This window comes from Anoplopoma fimbria, chromosome 1 (assembly GCF_027596085.1).
Source record: "Anoplopoma fimbria isolate UVic2021 breed Golden Eagle Sablefish chromosome 1, Afim_UVic_2022, whole genome shotgun sequence".
Lineage (NCBI taxonomy): Eukaryota > Metazoa > Chordata > Actinopteri > Perciformes > Anoplopomatidae > Anoplopoma > Anoplopoma fimbria.
The window spans coordinates 27,874,439-27,894,552 of NC_072449.1; the positions used below are offsets into that span (position 1 = coordinate 27,874,439).

The window sequence follows — 20,114 nt, forward strand, 5'->3', positions numbered from 1 at the left end:
CCAGCCCCCCCATGTGGATATACTGTCATATTCTGTTCTATATTTTGTTGTATAGTATGTGTATTTATTGTCTGTGTCTGTGTAGTTGTATAGTATATATTGTCTGTGTCTGTGTAGTTGTATAGTATGTGTATTTATTGTCTGTGTAGTTGTATAGTATGTGTATTTATTGTCTGTGTAGTTGTATAGTATGTGTATTTATTGTCTGTGTACATAGTATTGTATTTATTGTCAGTTCTATTGTATAGTATGTGTATTTATTGTCTGTTAATAGTATGTGTATTATTTATTGTCTGTGTAGTTGTATAGTATGTGTATTTATTGTCTGTGTAGTTGTATAGTATGTGTATTTATTGTCTGTGTAGTTGTATAGTATGTGTATTTATTGTCTGTGTCTGTGTAGTTGAGCTGCTGCAACACTTGAATTTCCCCCATGGGGATCAATAAAGGAATATAATAATAATAACATAAACCTTACATTCACCAATGTGGTGCCTGTCGCCATTAACCTTATTTTGAAAGTCTCAAACGGAAGTGCTGCATTCACAGTGTGCAGCTTAACGCAGCTGGAGGAGCAGGAGGAGCTGGAGGAGCTGGAGGAGCAGGAGGAGCAGGTACAGGTGCATGTGTCTGTCTGTTTATGAACGAGGGGGAGACGGCGTGGAGAAGAGACGGAGACGGAGAGGGGAGAGGACAAAGGAGCCGAGAGGAGGAAGAGCTGGGAAGGAGAGGAAGAGGAGAGGATGTCGGAGAGGATGTCTTCGTGTGGGAGCCTGTATGACAGCACCAACCTGCTGCTGCAGTACTGCAACAACGGTGAGGCTTCTCCTCAGCACAGGAGACAGAGAGAGACACACACAGATGGTCAGATGGTCAGTTATATGTGAATGGAGCCCTGGGATGTGTTACCACATGTGCACGAATCGAACCAGAAATGTATTGACCATGACACAGATGAGAGGCTGCAGAAAAAACACACAATCTGATCAAATTAGCCAGTTTCGATGCAAATCTACAGTTTCATTAAAAAAAAAATCTTCAATATTCTTGCAATATTCTTGCAATGCTTGCTTATATATATATATATATATATATATATATATATATTTATATATATATATATTATATATATATATATATATATATTATATTTATATATATATATATATATTTATATTATATATATATATATATATATATATTATATATATTTATATATATATATATATTTAATAATATTTTATTTTTTTTATATATATATATTTTTGTATATACCTTTAATAATATTTTATTTTGGGCTCTGATTATAGTATTTTTGGTAATTATTTAGGGGTTGGAGAGTGAAGTATATCAGGCTAAATCTACCTTCTTATGAACTCATCAGTAATCAATGATTCTGTGTCATTTGCCTCTGGTATGATTGAATGCACAGCTTCAAAACAAAACTCACAATCTGGAAGGATGGTGGTTGGCATCATGAATGGGACCTTGTTATGATTACAATATTACCAGGATGTGGTCCATTATCTTGATTTTTGAAATACATGATGGTCTCTGTTGGCCATTTGGCAGTTTCATATGCTGCTCTTCTCCCTGCTGCAGCTATGAGTCTCTGTAGCTATAACATCCTGCTTTACAAATATCATGCAAATGCTGCTGCTGTCAGGACAGATCATATCTGCGGTGGTGACGATGGACGACTGTTAAGTAGTGTCTCTGTTTCAAACGCAGTAGATGCCAGTTTTACTTTAGGCGTTGTCACTTCTTAGAGATGGTAAACGAATGCATGTAAACTGACCCGGTGATCCGAGAGGAACCAGCCAGCCATATTGAGCGGCAGGTGCAGGACACAGCGAGGGGGTCACGGGAGTCTGATCGTGCCCGCTGTTCAAGATGTCACAGACCGCTTGGAGAGTGTTGTGGTCCAAAAGCCTCCTGTAGCTCGCAGGTGTCAAGATTTAAGTTAAGCCGAGAGACAAACGCACGAGTCCTGTGCACCGAGGAAGGAAAATAAAAATGTAAAGTGAATAAAGTCAGCTGCAGGTGACCAGAAGGGCTCGTCGAGCGACAGCTGGTCCTGCAGTGAGGGATCAGACCCCTTTTATTTCTGCAGAGTGGTTTAGGTTTAACGTAGGACTGAGATCAGAGAATGAGAGTCCAAGGGAAGGTTCTCACAAGTAGAGGAAAAGAGGCCTGTAGGGTGTTTGCTGACATTTACAGAAGTTGTTTTGATGCCCTCCTGAACCCAAAGTTCAGAGGTCAATCCCTCCTGAGCCGGGAGAGATTCAGCGGCTTATCAAGGACGCTTCAGTCTGAGCTCCTCCTGTTACTATGTGTCAAAGGCTCAACAGTCTGCAGGTTCATAATCCAACCAGCGTTTCTGAGGCTCCATTTCATGCCGTAAGGAACCATGCTGCAACCGTTCATATGCCGACACACACAAAGGTATTTTAGCCCATTTTTTGGGTCGTGACTTGTAGGAAAGACAATCCTGAAAAATTGCTCCTAGGGCTTAAAGATCTGTAGGATAATGGGGATTATTGTAGCAATGAAGACGACAGCCTTGAAGCACTCGGTAAAAATATTATAGTGTAGTATTTAATGGTGAATCGTGATAGAAAACACGTTTACCGTATGTGCTGAAATTGCTGCTTAAATATAGGTCTTTGCGAAGTTAGAACCTAACCTGAGACGCCAGGTGGGAAACGGCGGTGAGGTGTTTTCACTCCGCTGTGCGCAGGCTGGAGGATGATGATAACAGCTGTTGGTCTCAGCAGTGCAGTGAGGCGTTCCTTCAATCGACCATCTTCCTTCTTCCTTTTATTATTGCGTGTCCGTCCGTCTTTCCTCCTCTGCCATCTGTTCTCTCACTGTAACCAGAGATCCTCCTTATCAGTGTACGTGACATCCGCTCGCCTCGGCCACCTGGTTCACACGTCTTATGAAAAAAATACTCTTTGTTTTCTCCCTTTACAGAAGTGAATGAGCCTGGTATCTAAATGATCCAGTTGAGGTTAATTCCACAAGCAGCATAAAACAAACCTTCAGGATTAGCAAGACACACTTTTTCTTGTTTGCTACGTCCTAATCAAGCAGACTGCACCAAAAGCACGCCATTACAAGTTTTTAATCCCCAAAACATTTTCATACCTAAAATCAACACTACATGAAACATTTAAAATGTAGGTAGATAGAAATTAAACGTTGTCTTCAGTGTCTGCAGGATGTATGAGCTGTTTCTCTTTGCAGTTTTGTGTTTCACTCTCAGATTGAATTTAATCACCAGCAGGGTGTGGAGAATACTTAGTGCTCACATCTACACAATTAAATTATGGCAAAGAGGGTGGAATCTTTCCCTTAAAAAAAATTCAGCTTCAGCTTCTGAGTGGTTAAAGGTAACCTCTGTGTGAACACAGTGCACTATGACACCAGGAGCACATCTACAGCGTGGGAGGGTACCGCTGTAGAGGCATCCATGCAGTGCATGTGTACAGTGCGATCTTTCAGCTGTAGATGGAGATGAGACGAGTGAAGCGGTGTTGCAGCAAGAAGAGCTGTCAATCACAGAGACCTGTGATTAAAAGGAAATCACTTAAATCACTTAGCTGATTGTGCTGCAGGGTTTTGCCTCAGTATGGTGTGTCAGATGCAGAAGAGGAACAAACAGTTTATCCAACAGGTTTTGAACGAGGATGTTGAAGGATGATGAATTGTAGAATTTGATCATTTGAAGAGCATTATAGGACTGTACTCCATCTATTTAAAGACTGGTTTCCCTTTGGTTTAAGATGCTATTCCTTTTGCTCTTTCAGTTTAAGTTAAAGGATGAGATTGGTGTTATGTTATATTTTTCTTTTTGTCGAAAATGCAAAAGCAGCATTGTTTGTTAGTCTCTCAGTACCCTGTCTGTGGACCTGAATCGATCGGTTCTCACACAAGATGGAAATCTTTATTTTCAGTTGTGGATTATCCAAATCGGTGCTCTATAGTGTGTATTTGGGGCAGCGGGATGGTGTGTGTGGGATCGAGTCCAAATAAACTATGGTAATGGTAATAAAGGACCATGTCACCCAGGGCAACAGTGCTTTTTTAAAAGTTTTTGGACAACAGTTCTTTGGCACAGCGGAAGAAGATTTATGGGGCTTTGGCTTAACAGACAATAAGTGGTGGTTTTGGTCATTTTCATGGGATTTGTTGACAAAAATATATAATATAGTATCACTAGATTTATCTAATTCAGACTTTCTTTAGAGACCGAACAAGAACACTTTGTGACATGAGAGCCGCTGAATTTGTCCATCGTGAAGTTTACTTGTACGTAAATCTATGTGTGTGTCAGTGTCAGTGTCAGTGTCCTTGGTCCTTGTGTCTGTCTGGCTCTGCAGCATCTCTTCCTGGTGGTGCCTGGCTGTTCAGAAGCTGGTGCAGTGTGTGTGTGTGTGTGTGTGTGTGTGTGTGTGTGTGTGTAAGTGTTTGTGGCCCTGCGCCAGGCTCCACCTCTTTTGCCTGTGTCCTCTCTGCCTATAGCTAACTAGTGAGGAGGAGGAGGGGAAGGAGGAGGGGAGTGGTTCCGGGAAGCAAGGGAGCGAGTGGAGTCGGAGGAGGGAGTGGCCCGAGCGGGGTGAGGATGGGAGTTTGTGAATGTGTGTGTGTGTGTGTGTGTGTGTGTGTGATGGAGAGAGGGAGTGATCTGATCCCAGACGGGGAGGGGAGGGAGTGTGAGTCCAGAAAGCCTCTGGGGGAAGAAGAGTGGAAAAGCTGACCGACTGTGCTGTGGACTGACCGGCTGGTTCTGACTGACAGGAGGAGTGACCAGGCATTTAGTGAGTGAGCACTATGGCAGGTAGGACGAGACGGGATCACTTCACTGCACCATGAATATTTCAGCAGACAGCAATTCTCTCATTGCCCTGCACCAACCTCCCATTGTCCATCTCACTGTCTCTCTCTCTCTGGCAGCATCTCTCTCTCACACACACACCTCTGCATTTCATCATCCACATCTTCTCCATCTTTCCTTTTACTCCCTTCTCTTCCAACTCCTCCTCCTCTCCATCCATCCCTCTCTTTTTTTTGTCCACCACCGTTTTGACTCTTGTTTTGACCCTGTGTCTGCATCTGCCTCGTGTCAGCTGGGTTTCAAGTAACACTTGACAGTAATGTGTGTCTGTGCTGGGATGGAGAGTGAAGTTAGCTGTGTGTGTGTGTGTGTGTGTGTGTGTGTGTGTGTGTGTGTGTGTGTGTGTGTGTGTGTGTGTGTGTGTGTGTGTGTGTGTGTGTGTGTGTGTGTGTGTGTGTGTGTGTGTGTGTGTGTGTGTGTGTGTGTGTGACAATCCAAGGGCAAATGTGCAAGTAGGAGGCTCTGCAGCGTTTTATGAACAGGTGTGCTGTCTGGAGAGAGGAGATGAAGGTGAACCCTGCTGATCTCGCCATCTTTTTTCTTTTCCACCCCTCTCTTTCTATGCATCCCTCATCTCTCTTGCTCTTTATCTTCAGTATATATAAAATGCAACATGTTCAGTTAAATGTAAAGAATGTCAGCAGTGCTGCAACTCAAGCTAGATGTCTATAAATGTTAACATGCTAACACGTTTTATCTATCTTGCGGTTCATCAGGCTGAAAGACAACCCCCCTCAACATAACAGTGAATATACCTATTTACATAAAACTGAGTGCATGTTGAACATTTCATGCTCTATGCATTTGCATGCAAACATGTTAACATTCAGCGTGTCAGGATCCACGAGTCGTTAGCGCGTATGCTAACCTGCTAATTGTAGGCTTTTGAAGTAAGATTAGTACTTTAGAATAAGATTAGGATTTAACTCAAAGCACTTCTGAGGTTTGATTCTCTGGTGGCACCCCTCAGAAAAAACTTTTTGTACCCTGGCAGTAAAAAAATCTTTGTAGCAAATAGTCCGCTAATAGTGCCATTTTGTAGTGAAGCTTCTGACTAATCGATTAGTTGATTTAATCAACAGATTAAACCTGTAAACCTGAGTTTCTCCACAAAGAATCCCACATGTGCTCAGAAGTTTTGGGAAATTTTCTCACAATGCAACTTAAAAGCACCTTTTTTAAAGCAGGAATAGTAGTAGAGGTAACTGCCTTACTATACACACAGTATGTACTCTCGAGAATGAGTATAAACCTGCCTCAGTGTGTAGTAGTGTGGAGAATATGGAGCTATTTTAGACTCTAAAACCGTCTCTCCCGTGTTCTGTCCCGGTGTCCTCCTCATGTGGTGTCTCCGTCCAAATCGGCGCGCCTTCTGGCAGTCTGGATAAACGAGAACCTCGCCGCAATTCAGCTAAAGATGAATCATTCTCCTCTGTTTCTCTCAGTGCGAGTCCTTTCTGTTCCTTCCTCCCACCAACAATCTGTCCTCAACTACCTCCGATAGTTTGTTTCTCTCTCTTCTGCTCACTAGTTCACTTTGTGTTTTGGCTTCGCCTGCATTCTATTATGAGAAAGAGAAGTTTCTTTTAAATACTGTAAAAAAAAAAACTAAAAAAACAAGTGCTTCATTTCTCCGGCAGGTTAAAGTTTGAATTGTTCTTGAACTACTGTGACTTACTGTGGTGGTTTTTGTCATCATCTATGTGATTGGTAGATGGAGGAATGTTAGAGTAGCTAACATTCAGTGGCAGGACAGTCAGACAGCCTTCAGGAGGCGAGAGGTCGCTTTATTTGTATTGTTCTATCCAAAAAAACATCTACTTTCATGTGAATTCACTTTCCATGATTCATTTAATTATCAAATGGGTCATTGACTCTGAACCGGCATTTAGAGTCTATTGAAAGGCTTTTAGAAGCTGGCATATGTTTGAATGTATGATTGAATAAAGTATTTACTGTCATTTTGAACTCGTATTAGTATTAATTGCGCACACGGAAATGTGCCAGAGGCTAAATCTCTTCTCTTCGTATGAGATTAATGTTTTTTGGTCCACGACAAATAAATGCAATAAACTAAACCTTAAAAAAAAAAAAAAAAAAAAAAAAAAAAAAAGAAGCTGACAAAAGTCTTCTCTCATTTGGATAAACCAGTCCCATCCTCATACATCAGATAAATTAGCAGATGTTTAAGAGGGGAAACGATGGTGTAGGCTTTAGATAATCTGACATCATGCTGCTGGTTCATGCAAAATCTCCCTTTAGCTTGGTGTCTGTATGTAAATCTGAAGCTGGATTTCCCTTTAGGCCCTGTCATATTTGACTGCAGGATGTGATACAGTTACAGTACAACAGTACTCTCTGTGCCCCCCGTCCCCCGTCTCACCTTACACCGCTGAACTGATGCATGCTGGGAGCAGCGCATTGGCTGGCTCTGAAGCAGTGTGACTCATACAGTGCTCTTTTATTGCATGTTAATAGTTAATACTTCAAACCGTTGCGGCTCAAATGCTTTTGCAATGAAAATCATTAAGACAGTGAGCTCATGGGAGATGTTTATTGAAGAGTGTGCTGAGTTTTATTTAGGAGATATTCTAGTGTGTTAAGTTGGTTTATTTTAGCAATTTGTCTCTTTTAGTGTAATTGATATGTTTTTATCTTTAGCAGTTTGAGACACAACCTATGTCTACTTAAGACGTTAAGGTGATATTTGAATAATTTGTAGCTATTTTGGCTTGTTGGTACTGTATAGTATAGCCAAAAGAACGATAAAGTCTTTAGTGAAACCGGTGTTTGAAGGCTGATACTGACCAGTTAAGCACTTTCTGAATCTGTAGTTATTCGATGAGATTCAATATTTCTTTCATTAATAATAGCATATTCAGTGTGGATTAATAGAAAAACCTACCAGCCCGTTGCAGATTTTTAGTTCCCACCTCATCTTTGCAGAGTACTGTATTTGTTCAAGTGTACTTCTTTGCAAGTTAGTGTCATATTCAAAAAGTTTGTCCCTTGTTTTAGAATAAAAATCTACATTTGAGACCACGATGGTTGTAACTTCATGACAGAGAGCAGACAGGGTTTTAAAATGTAGGATGCTTGAAGAGTCCAGACGTTCCATCCAACCCAGAAACGTGTTTTATTTTTTTATCAGGCTGTAATCTGTTAATGTGGGCCACAGATTAATAATCCTCACTGGGCAGTTTGCCTTCGATAATCTAGCTATGCCTGTGGTGATGTCATCAGGGTGGGTGTGAGGATTGGGTACGATTTAGGCTGGAAAGAGTTCAATTCAATATGAGAGGAAGGAGGGATGGAATTAACGGCCGCTAGTTTTTTTGGTGTGTGTGTGTATATATATATATATATAATATATGGAAAGTTTGGGAGTTTCAGTAATCAATTAAAGACTGATTACTGTTTGCTCCTTAACAGGTGAGAGAAGCCATGAGGGATCTCTGTGAGGCTGCACTTCGGCTCCTTGTTGTTGTTCTTTAGCTAAATGCTACATGCTCAAAATGGCAATGCTAACATGTTGACGTGTAGCAGGCTTAATATTTACCATGTTCACTTTCTTAGTTAAGCCTGTTAGCATGCTTACATTTGCTAATTAACCCTAAGTATAATGTACCGCTTTATTTATAATTAAGACTGAACATTATGCACAGGTTGGTTTTTTTTAATAAGCTAGCTGCTACATGCTCACAATGACATGCTTACATGTTGATGTGTAGCAGGTTCAATATTAAATGTTTTCCTCACGTTGAGTTTCTGGTGTGCAGATGTCGGCCATGTGGGCTGCCTGCAGAATGGTTTTTGTTGCTGCTGTTTACATTCCTTATGATGCAAATTCAAAGAATGCCCTACAGGAATGTACTACTGTTTCTGTTATGTTCTGTCTGTCATGGGTTTGTTGTGTTGAAATTGGGCTACAACTGAAATTCATTGTGCATCCATGTGTTGCATAATCACAATAAATGATCCTTGAATCCCAACATTTGCTTACTAGCACTAAACATAAATGCATAACTGATGGGAATGCCATTCGTTTTGCAAGTTTTTGGGTCATAAACCAAAGTATTGCACTGATCGAAATGTTTAGACTTGGTGGTCAGTAGGAGTCATCGCCTACGAATGTCTGCACAAAATTTCAACTGATGTCAACTGACAAACCGGCATTGTCATCAAATCTAGCTTCTTTTTTTTTTTTTTTTTACATTTACAGGTACCCTGTGGCCCTTGGGAGTTCTCTTGTCAATATTAATGTCTACAATCAGTGTATCTTACCAAAACAAACTGCTTGTATCCCGGAGGCAAAACACATATTTCAAATGTATTCCCTTCCGCATAAAACATTTGCAAAAACGAATATTTGTGAACACTTTGGACGAGTATTATTTACACATTGACCTTACTGCCCTCTGCAGTTGGCTGCGATGGTGATGCTAAACAAAATGATCGAACGATACAAACAAATGGAAACCTGCCGGGCAAAACTGTTCACTGGTAGTTATAAACCCCACAGGGCTCCTTTTAAATCTTAATGCATGAGGATGTAATTCAGAGGACAAAGCTTTGTCTCTCTGTCTCTCTCTGACTCCATCCCTCTTCCTTTTTTCATTTTCTCTTCTCTCCCATGCTGTCCATACAAAGCAACCACACAACCTGGTATCTGGTGTTGTGCTCCTTCTGTCGCTCACACTCACACACAGAGTCTAAATTATTAAAAACCAGTCAAGTTTCCTGTATGCTCTTATGCCACCTGAGAAACTCTAAACCGCTGATTCACAAAGCAACAGTAGCAGGTATCTATAACACTCAGCTAAAGCAGCTGCTTGTGTTTATGTCCAAATAAATTACCCTGAATGTTCAAGTATCCAAGCAGCAGCTACTCATGGTTCGTATACTTTAATTCTCTATGTTTCTTACTTTCTTACACACCGATGCACATCTCGTATTGTCTTCCCTCACACGTTGCAGTTTTCTTTCAGCACTGCACGTCCATAAAATCTAGCATTTGTCAGACTGAACCCTGTCTTTCCCCTTGTATTTCTCTATTGACCATAGCCCTATTTGCACCGGGGACTTCTAGTAATTTGTAATAATTACGAAGGTCGTTTATGATTCTAATCCTTTGCGAATCTGTCGTGTTCATAATTTGTCATGTAAAAAAATACTCATTTCATTCCGCAAAACACAGAGGTCACATGGTAATTTGTGTCTAAGTGATGATGGGTCGTATTTTTTGTTTTTTTTGGCAAGGTTTTTTGTTTGCTACGTGCCTTTTTTTCTGCCTATTTCCCAGTCGTAATTATGGGGGCTGTGTTGGCAATTATGAATAAAAGTTTTGACAGCATTTTGAGGTGCAAATTCAGGAGGCTGATCCGGCTACATATTTTAAAATACAGTAAGTTTTAGTAGTCCCCACACTGTGTTTGAATTTATAATGAAAAGAGGTAATATTCTCTTACCTCCCCATCATGTCCCATCAGCTCGAATCTAAACCTTAACACCTCCCTCTCCCCTTTTCCAGATGACACGGTGTCGGCCGGCAGCAACATGGACATGGAGGACCGGATTTCCCACCTGGAGCAGAAGCTGCAGCTGCAGGAGGACGAGATCCAGCTGTTGAAGGCCGCCCTTGCAGACGCCCTGCGCCGGCTGGGCTACTGTGAGGAGCAGAGCCTGGGGCCGCAGCCGGGAGGCGTCCATGCCGCTGGGAGGAGACCTCTGGCCACCACAGCTTCAGCACCACCTACCAAGGGTAAGAAAGGTAACCGAGCAACAGAGAATCAACATCCTGCAGCCTTTCCCAGCTGGTTAGGCTTCTCATCAGTCATCATGTCATCATCGGTATTTCTGTCCACATGTTCCTGCAACCATTACATACCATGTCCCAGATTATTAGCATCTGTCTTCTGCTGCAGCTCACAACAGTCTGTTACCTTTCAGTGCGGCAGCTCCTGCAGGCTCTCCCCTCCAGACCGCTGAGTAACGGCTACGTTCAGCAGAAACGCCTCCTCTCCTCCCCGTCCTCTCCTAAAAAGGAGGTGCTACAGTCCATTAAGAGGTAAGCAAAGCACAAAACGGAAAAGATCAATCTGAGTCCGAGTCCGAGTTTTTTTGCTGTGTCGTCCAAAAATAACAATATTCCCTCACATTTCATTTTTCCTTATCCGTCACCCCTAGTTTAATTTCTAAGACCCCCGTCTAACCAGGGAAATGATTTAACTTGTGTAGTAGATGTGAAGAATGGTAAAGATAAGTTCCAATTGTCCAAACACACTGATTTCTCATTTACTACTCTTTTTTTTTTTTTCTCTTTCTCACCTTCAGGAAAAGTATGTCCACAGAGCGTCTCACCCTGGTGAGGAAAGAGATGGGAGCGGAGAGTCGGAGTCGAACCACCTCCTCCAGCAGCTCCGGAGGAGGAAAAAGGTTAGCAGCCTCGTCCAGCGTGACGGTGTATCTTGTGGATGTTACACGCTGTGTTTCTAGATCCATGAACATCTTCTCACTACCTGATACTGCTCCCAACGTTGCCATGAAAACGAAATACTCCTTTTTCCTCTTAACAAGCCCAGAGAAGATGTTTGTGTATCGTGGGTCATCAGGGCTCACTGTAGGTTGTCATAATGAGCTACCTTACCTCTCCACTCTGTCTCTCTGTCTGTAGACAGACTCGACCACAATCAGTCAGTCTGAACTCACTGTGTGACAGTCAGAGGCGGCGAGAAGAGTGTCATTGGTTACAGCAACATGGAGATATTTAGATATGTAGAATTTAGATTTCAGGGTAAATATGCAAAAAGTAATAATAAAATGTATTCTCGTCCATAACATCCTCTTCACTTATATTCTGAGATGCCTTTTGTTGTTGGCACCGTAAAAAGTTAGCAAAACAAGCGCAAAAAACAAGTGAGTTTTGAGCGGCATAGAGTGTTTCCCAGAGGTGGAGACTAGAAATCTAAGTTGAAATAGAAATGTATAGTTCTGCCTTGCATCCAACTACGTCACTGTAGCATCAAATGTTGGTGCCGGATGCAGATTTTACAGCTGCAAACTCAGTTTTATCAGTCAATATAGGAATAATGACTTACATTTCAACACTGATAGGACAGCTACATAAAATGCGGCAAATATTTTCCAGCTACTAAGAAAAAAACTTTACAATTGAAAATCTCTCCGTGGGCAGACTGTAGTTTATTTGATCTGGAACCAGCACATAAAGTGATTTTAGACCATCAATTAGTTTTGATGTCTGAAAGGCTGCTTTGTTGCTTTTACATAAGTGTTAGGTAAGTTTTCAAAATGCATATCATGCTACACCTTCATGCTATGCTATCCCTGCAGCTGTTTAAAGCTTCTGGAAACGGTCAAATACGATCAATATATTCTTTTATCATTATTATTATTTATTATAGTATTCCATCATTTGTCTAGATGCTGTCAGTAATCTAGCTGTTTGACAGGAGCACAGAGGGGGAAGAAGAACAGATTTATCTTTTATATATTTTTTCTCTTTTCTAAATTAATTTCAGTCTTTGCTTTGCAAGAAGACCAAGGGGATTTGTCCATCTTTTAAGAAATATTTTTGCAAAGATGCACATCCCCTATACTTGATATTTAATAAAACAAAATGTATCTGATTTGGACCAAGGTGTTTTGACATTTAAAGTCCTGCAGTGAGGGAGCTGCTGGGTTTATCTGAAAACTGCTGCTTCAGAGTTCTTGAACTCAGGCTTCAACTTTTCAGATCTGAAAAGCATCATCATCATCATCATCATCATCATTGGTATTGTCTGATGTGTAGGTTTCCACAGTCAGCTCTTCCTGTTCGCCTGCAGTGAGTCTGGTGTGTCACCATGAATACAGTTAACTGTCTATTAGTCTTTGTGATGACACAGCTGTGATCCTGATGGACTTTGTCACGTTTCCACTTTTCACAGCCAAGTGAACATGCACGCAGGCCACTTGTCATCTGTAAACAACCCATGAGGGAGATTATCTTTTGGTTATACTCTTTTTTCTTTGTTCTTCTCTTTCATCACTTCTTTTCTTCATTTTTCATCCTCTGTACTACTCTTTGTTCCCGCTCATGAACATTAGAACCTCCCCTTCTCTCTTATCTCTGCTGTTCTTTCTCTAATCAACACCCACACTTCCTTTTTTTCCCCTTCCCCCTCCTCTCTCTCTCTCTTCCTCTCCCTCTCTCTCTCCCTATGTCTTTCTGCTGATGGATCAGATTTCAAACAGTTCTTGGTTAAAGGGGGGGGGGGGGTGTGGTTACTGGGCAAAGAGGGTGGGCGGGTCGTGGGTCTGCACAGTCAGGACGTGCGCTCTGATTGGATGCCGGGGCTCAACCAGGCTGAGCTAAAAGTTTGCTCAGTGAAGGAGGAAGTCGGTGTGTTGCTGTAGCTGTGGTTCAGGACGCTGCTCACCACTGTTGACTGTCACTGTAACGGAAAAGCTCGCAGCCATGAAGAAATCGTCCAGGTAAATAGTTGCTCTTTGATGGATAATCAATGATTGACAGAGACGGTTGGAGAGGATTTACTGATAAAGCTTTTTGTATAGCAGGAAGTCTCATGCTCTTATAAGTTGTTGCTCAGAAATTAAGTCAATGTTTTGTGTTTTATGGAGGAAGGTGGGTAAAAAAAAATGCATATGCCAATTTTTAAGTCCACAGGATTCATTTTAAATTCAGTAAAAGTTGGAAAAAGACTTTTGTCACTACCAGCTAGGCATTCCTCTGTTCCTGGACTAGTATTTGAATAGATTAGAGTTTGCACAATGTGATGCACTTTGTAAAAATGTATTCAAGCCTCACCATTTTTAGGTTTTGGTTATTTTCAGTCCAAAGACAGTTTCCGTGCTCAATGTCTGTGGCTTCACAACAGCCTGAGGAAGTTGTGTCTGTTTTATGAAACTCTGTTGTCACGCAGACTGTTTGTTTGATGCGGTAGGTCTGCAGGGCTGTTGGGAGGGGCCGCAGCACAGGAACATTAACGCAACAGAAAAGAGGGCCGGTTATGTTTGTGGACCAGGGATCTAACGGATATTATACTGTGTAGTTCAAACCAGGAAGGGATATGTGAGTTGTCTGGGAAAACCCGAAAATCTGACTTTAATGGACAAGTAATCTGCACCTTAAATGTGTGTTTTCTGAAGCTGATCTTTTACTGAAGAAGTCTCTCATTATGTCACAGATACGTAGACTTGTGTGGCTCTTTAACTGTTATCAGTGGCTCTTTTGTCTCTGGGCTCCTAATGATGTGAAACAAACATATTACATTTTTCACACACACACACACGCACACGCACACACACACAAAGGGGGGATGAGTAAATGTGAAGTGACAGACCAGACACACTGTGCTCAGCAGTTCTGTCGGTTAAGCAATTGTTCTGTTAAATCTCAGTGATCCTGGCAGGACGGCGCTCCTGCTTTAGTTTTACAGGTTAAAGTTGGGCGTTGCACATTTGTTCCTTCATTAACATTTTATTTTAATGTTTACCAAAGGCGTTAGAGTTGTTTTTTAACATTATAGAACACCCTGCAGCACTGTGTCCACAGACAGGAGGCTGATGAAGCCATGGGACTGATGGTTTCATTCCAATTACCAATTCTGCTCAGCTTGCAAAAACTCTGATAACATTGATTGGACTTCCTGCTTAACATGCAACAAACATATTGACTACACCTCTGCAGAGAAAGATATAGCACTAAAACCAGTTTAACATCACTATGGCTGCATTTGAATTTAGATTTAAAGTGGAGGGTAACAACTCCTTTAATTCTAAAGGGCATTGTAGAATGTTGAGGTTTGATATACAGGTCTGAATTTATGCAAAGGCAATGAATAAGGAAGAGCTTTCCATCACATATGGCCTAGCCAGGTATTTCCTTTTGTCTCAGTTTCATGGGACGTAAAACTTTGATCCAGAATAAAATCAAATAAAATTTTCTATTTAAATGAGTACATTTACATTTTTAACAGCTAGCATAAATAACGTTCCCTCTCTCAGATTGCATGCAAGTTCTGATGAAGGAAACGATGAAGAGATCTGCATCAAAGATTGAGATCTTTTCCCGCTCTGCTCTTTAGTCTGATCTGTCTGGTGTCACAATAACTGCAGAGTGGATAATTCTATGTAGAAAGAATCTCAAAAGTTAAGTCCATTAGCTTAATAGGAGTTCAGTCATAATGGACCAGGAAATGGACGGACACTTGACTGCTCCCACCACTCCCGCAGTTCAGAGGGTTATAAAAGCTGCTCCACTACAACATCCATCACTGCAGTATCTCCCAATCCCATTAAGCACCTTACTTATGTAGCGGACAACAACGCTACACTTATCAGATGCAATGGTGAGGAATCTCTTGTTCTCGTGTTATTTAAACAAATGTATCATTGCATCCAAGCTGTAAACTACAGGTCTGAACAGTGAAGCGAATGATGAAGTGTCTTAAACATTTATTCTCTCTACTGACCAGCAGGGTCTATGAGAAAATGAACTTACTTCTCACTTGATTTATTCCCTCAGTAAACACTGTTAACGTAGGTTTATGGTCTCAATCTCTAGTTTCAAGTCTTCTTCAATACAGCATGATGTTCATTTAGTAAATTATGGTCCATTTAGAGTCAAATAGATCATAAAGCGGAGTATGCTTTAGGGCGTGGCTACCTTGTGATTGACAGGTCGCTAGCATGGAGATGTCCATGTTTTTGTCTTACAACTTAAAACCTTTTACAGTGTTTTCAGTTCATGAAACTAATTAATTGTAACCTTCTTTGGTTGTCTAAAAATGTCTTATTTAGCATTCTGTTGTACTAAGCTGAGTAGAGGCATCAAAACCGCAGTCCACAAACCAGTGACGTTACAGTGAATACGTCCGTTTCTTATATACAGTGTATGGTTGCAGCAGGTGGAAGTTTGGGACAAAATTGACAGCTGAAGGCTTAATAAATAAAACCTTGCACACTAGGGTTAATCAATATTTCAATGATTGAAAAAATAGTCAAACCAGCTAGCATTAAAAAAGAATTATGTTTTCAGTTTCAGAGCAGGTACAAAGTTCAATTCCTTTAAAATATGTTAAACAAACATAAGATCACATAAAACCTTTTATAACTTACACTGTGATCCTTTAATCCCTCTGCGCTGACAGTCGTAAAGTCCCAACCTGAAAAAGATCTTTGAGAAACTTTTCTAGCTCTCTAGAGGCCATCAAATTTTGCCTTCTCAGTTTGAAATAAAAAAACTCTGCTGTCGCCGGATTGGACAGTGCGAGGTTTATGACAACAAGATGGCTCTGGATTTTGGATTGAGCGCCGATTCAAATCGGGAACATTTTAAACATAAATTGATCAGCATTTAATGATCGTCTGGTTTATTTATCTACCTACACCTGAAGTAAACCCCGAGCACAGCTGAAACAGAGCACATTAATTACTGTTTCTGTCTGTTGTTTTGAAGAGTTTCTCAGGGGAGCTCTGACGGGTTCTTTGCTGCTCGTTAGGCCCCTCTGGCGCTAACAAAAAACCAAATTAGTTTTCAGAGTGCAGGCAGGGAGAAAACAGAGCCGCATGTTAATGAGTGCTCTGTTTGTGCATTCCCTCTCCATGGAAATCCTGTGACCCGGACTGCAGCCGCATTGGTCTTCAGATCCACAGTTATTTGCTCTGTCCGACTTGCCAGTTACCCAGCATGCCCCTGCACTAATTACTGGCTCTGAATCAATCTTGTTCTCTCATTGGCTAGAACTGTGCCACGCCTCATCTTCCTGGCAGACCACACAGACACACACACACACACGCACGCACACACGCACACACACAAACACACAGTTCAAGAGACAAACAGACCTTTATGTGGTAACTTTAAAGAAAAACAGATCGCCTCCAGCTGCCCAGAGACTCAACAGGCGCCAGTTATGTCCTCAGATGAGCCGCCTGTTCACTCGGTGCCCTTTTAATCTTCTTCAGATGCTTTGTGTTGCGTTCAAGGACACACAAAGAAGCTGTGATCTTTTAGGATTGAACATTATTCTCTTCTCTTTTCATGTGTCTCCTATTGAATTGTAAATCTAAGAAAAAAACCCGTTGAGAATACATTTGACTTAACATGACCTGACAAGCTCAGAGTGCTCAGAGGCTTTCTCCCGTTAACTCCCTGTGAAATAAATGTCAGGAAAAGTAGAGACACGCCCTGATGCTGGATGCTGTCCTGTTGAGTTTTCCTGTTAGCAGCAACAGTTTGGTTTACATCCAATGTTTGGTATAAAACGTGCTGTGTGTGAACGCATTTCCTTCCTCATAAAAACCTACACAAAGCCGATCGTCTTCCTCACTTCCTCTCTCCTGTTGCCGAGCAGCAAGAGATGAGCCCGCAATTTCCCTCTTCTTATCAAGCCTTACGTTTTAGTGCTGTTAGCCTTACGTTTTAGTGCTGTTGCCATGGCAACACCCACCTGTCATCCAAAGCGGCGCTTCAGCATTCTGATAATCTGATTGGTTGACAGCGTCCTGACAGGTCAGACTCAGCGGTCAGCGAGCACTGAAATGCTCAGCGGGGCAGTTCTGATTGGTCCACAGACAGCTGACTCAGGAACAGCTGCTGTGAACTGATGAGGCAGCTACAGGTTTTGATTGACGGCTCTAATTCTGGATTTTTGATCTCAGCGATAAGTCATTTTAAATTAAAAGTGGTTGTCCAATGTTGTCTTATAAGTACATCGAGCTTTCCACTTGTGCTTCTCCATTTCTGTGCCTTTGCCTTTGCTCTGATGTCACACTGTTTGGCTCAGCACCACATCCACTGTGTGTTTAACTGACACTCTGTCACCATCCATCTGTGGATACACAAATAATAGGACCTGTCTGTTTACTTTGTGTCTGCTGACTCGATCAAAGACGCTCTTAATCAAACTGTGAGCACAGTCACATTAAAGAGTTGGTACTTTGATCCTTTTCTCTATTCATCTATGAAACAAAAGAGCAGCAAAAATGTTCTGAAGCCTGAACAAATGACCTCTTATAATTGTTTTTGCAATCATTTGAAAATTTTAACATTTTCTTCTTTTTAAAGTTGAAAAATCAACAGATTGAAAACCTGTTACCATTCAATCCCACAAGTTTGATGAATGCTAACATTCCAGTTAATATGTGTTATGTATATGTTGACTGTATATGCTGACTCGGGGCTCTGCAGCTCTCCCACAGACACCCCTATTGTCAGGTTAATGTGAAACTGAGCTGTGAAGGGCTGCAGCCTGTCGAGGGAAGAATAAATAATTCAACATCTTATAGAAATGCCTGATGTTATGGAATAAAGCCCCAGGAGCTTTGGAAAATACTTCTTATGTATTCTGTGTTTAATGTACTTACTGGTACTTCCATTATTTGTTTCCATTATGTATGACATCCAGACCCTAAGTCTTCTTATGGTGCTTTATTTTATGAGAAACATGTCATTCATTTTTCTTTTTTTTTTTCTATTTCAGCAAATCCAAAGAATGCAGCTTTAATGCAGGTAAGAGGAGATGCTGATGTTTCCTATTTGTGTGTGTGTAAGTCTCAGAGTGTCAACTTTAAGTCTCACCCTCCCATTTCTGTCACATTTTAATTAGCTATAAAGAGGATGAGCAGCCTCTGATGTGTGAAACTCAATTGGCCTTGAGGAGTCCTTGAAGTGCTCTTGAAGCATTTAATATTCCCCATTAGAAACATTAAATATCCATTAGAATTACTGAAGAGCCTGAGAAGTGCCGCCCTAGGAAGCTTTTAGTAAAAGAGTTCAGAAAGAGGATGACAAAATATCTGAGGCTCTGTTTGTATTTTCTAAAGCATCCATATGAAGAGGCAACCTGCGATGCTGAAAAATGAAGCAGTCGCTAAAGTAGCATAAACTGCAGTTCCTCAAATGGCAACTTGAAGCTGGCTCCAAATATGAGTCAATTCCCATAAACCCCCATGTTAATACTTTACAGCATAAATAAAACCTTTTTACAGCCTTGTACAAAAACGCCTTCAGTCTCTATAACTAATTTCCTCAATTATGACAACTGTACAGGGATGAATTTTGTATATAACTCACCTGACTTGAAGTTAGTCATAATTGAGGGTGTGGCCTCTTTGAGTGATGGGTGGGTAACGTACCAGGTAGCTAGCTGCTAGCTGTCTGCTCCGCTGTGTCACCTTGGCCCCGCCTCAGCTCCAAAGACGTCCATCCTTTATTGGAGAGAAGGCGACGTACGGAGCCGCCCACTTTAATACTAGGTCCATATCTTAAACAGGCTGTGATCCATACTGATTAAAGGTTACTGAAGGATTGGCTCTGCAGACCAATAATCTGTGTGCGTATGGATCGTCTGAACATTAGATTCCTCTGCCCTCTTTCTTCTGCTTGGTTTCACTGGGGAACGCCAACAATCAATTATCCAAATGTAAGAAATGAAAAAAAAAACGAACCAATGACATTAACAATAACAAAGTGACCCTTTTAAATGTAGACGGTAAAGTTAGAGCAAAGCACTGGCAGGACTTGGTTTAAAAACTTCCTCTCTAATCGGACCGTGTCCTCTTGACCGTAATCCGTAAAGTCACGGATCAACAGGATTACATAAAAGAAGATTGAAGTGCGTGTTTAAATGGTGACTCGTTAACTCTCACAACTTTCTCTTAATGCAGCACTGTTTCTGTCACTGCTGTCACTTAACCCCACCGTCTCTCTCTTTCTCCCCCTCTCATTCCCCTCCAGAGGATGGCTACGTGCGGATGTTCCTCCGCGGTCGTCCCGTCACCATGCACATCCCCGATCAGCAGAGGGAGAGCTACAGCGTCGACAACAAGGTGGCGCTGCCTGACCGCAAGCTCAAATTGCAGTGGGTGTATCCTTCAGACAGAGAGAGGGAAATGGTGTCAGACCTTGGGAACTTCTGGAATAAATTTGACAAATGGAGAGAAACTTAAACTAACAGCCAGACTCCATTTATTAAACATTGTTATTTATTATTGAATTTAAAATACAAAAAGTAATCACCTGTAGTGAGTTGTGTTTTTAGGTTTGTAGAAATTTTAAAATCCTACATCAGCATTCCCTGTTATTCACCCTGGTAAAAGAGCATCAACTGAATGTCTAAATCAGAATATTAAACTATTATGCTATTTTCCGGGTGCATATTTTTATCCCAAGTTACAGTTACATGTTTAC

The 20,114-nt window shown here is 41.3% G+C and overlaps 1 protein-coding gene across 3 annotated transcripts in view; it reads left to right on the forward strand.

Moving 5' to 3' along the window:
• The first annotated feature begins 557 nt into the window (after positions 1 to 557).
• The window catches only part of eml2 (EMAP like 2), a 30,152-nt gene continuing 10,595 nt past the window's right edge, over positions 558 to 20,114 (forward strand). Inside the window, exons 1-6 of one of the 3 annotated variants that reach the window (XM_054596739.1) lie at positions 558 to 816; positions 10,431 to 10,670; positions 10,850 to 10,967; positions 11,234 to 11,335; positions 18,406 to 18,434; positions 19,662 to 19,791. In XM_054596739.1, the coding sequence (XP_054452714.1) occupies positions 744 to 816; positions 10,431 to 10,670; positions 10,850 to 10,967; positions 11,234 to 11,335; positions 18,406 to 18,434; positions 19,662 to 19,791 (692 nt within the window). In that variant the 5' untranslated portion in view covers positions 558 to 743. Of the gene's footprint in view, positions 817 to 10,430; positions 10,671 to 10,849; positions 10,968 to 11,233; positions 11,336 to 13,289; positions 13,394 to 18,405; positions 18,435 to 19,661; positions 19,792 to 20,114 lie in introns of those variants that run through there. The other 2 variants (XM_054596746.1, XM_054596753.1) reach the window with 2 other exon arrangements.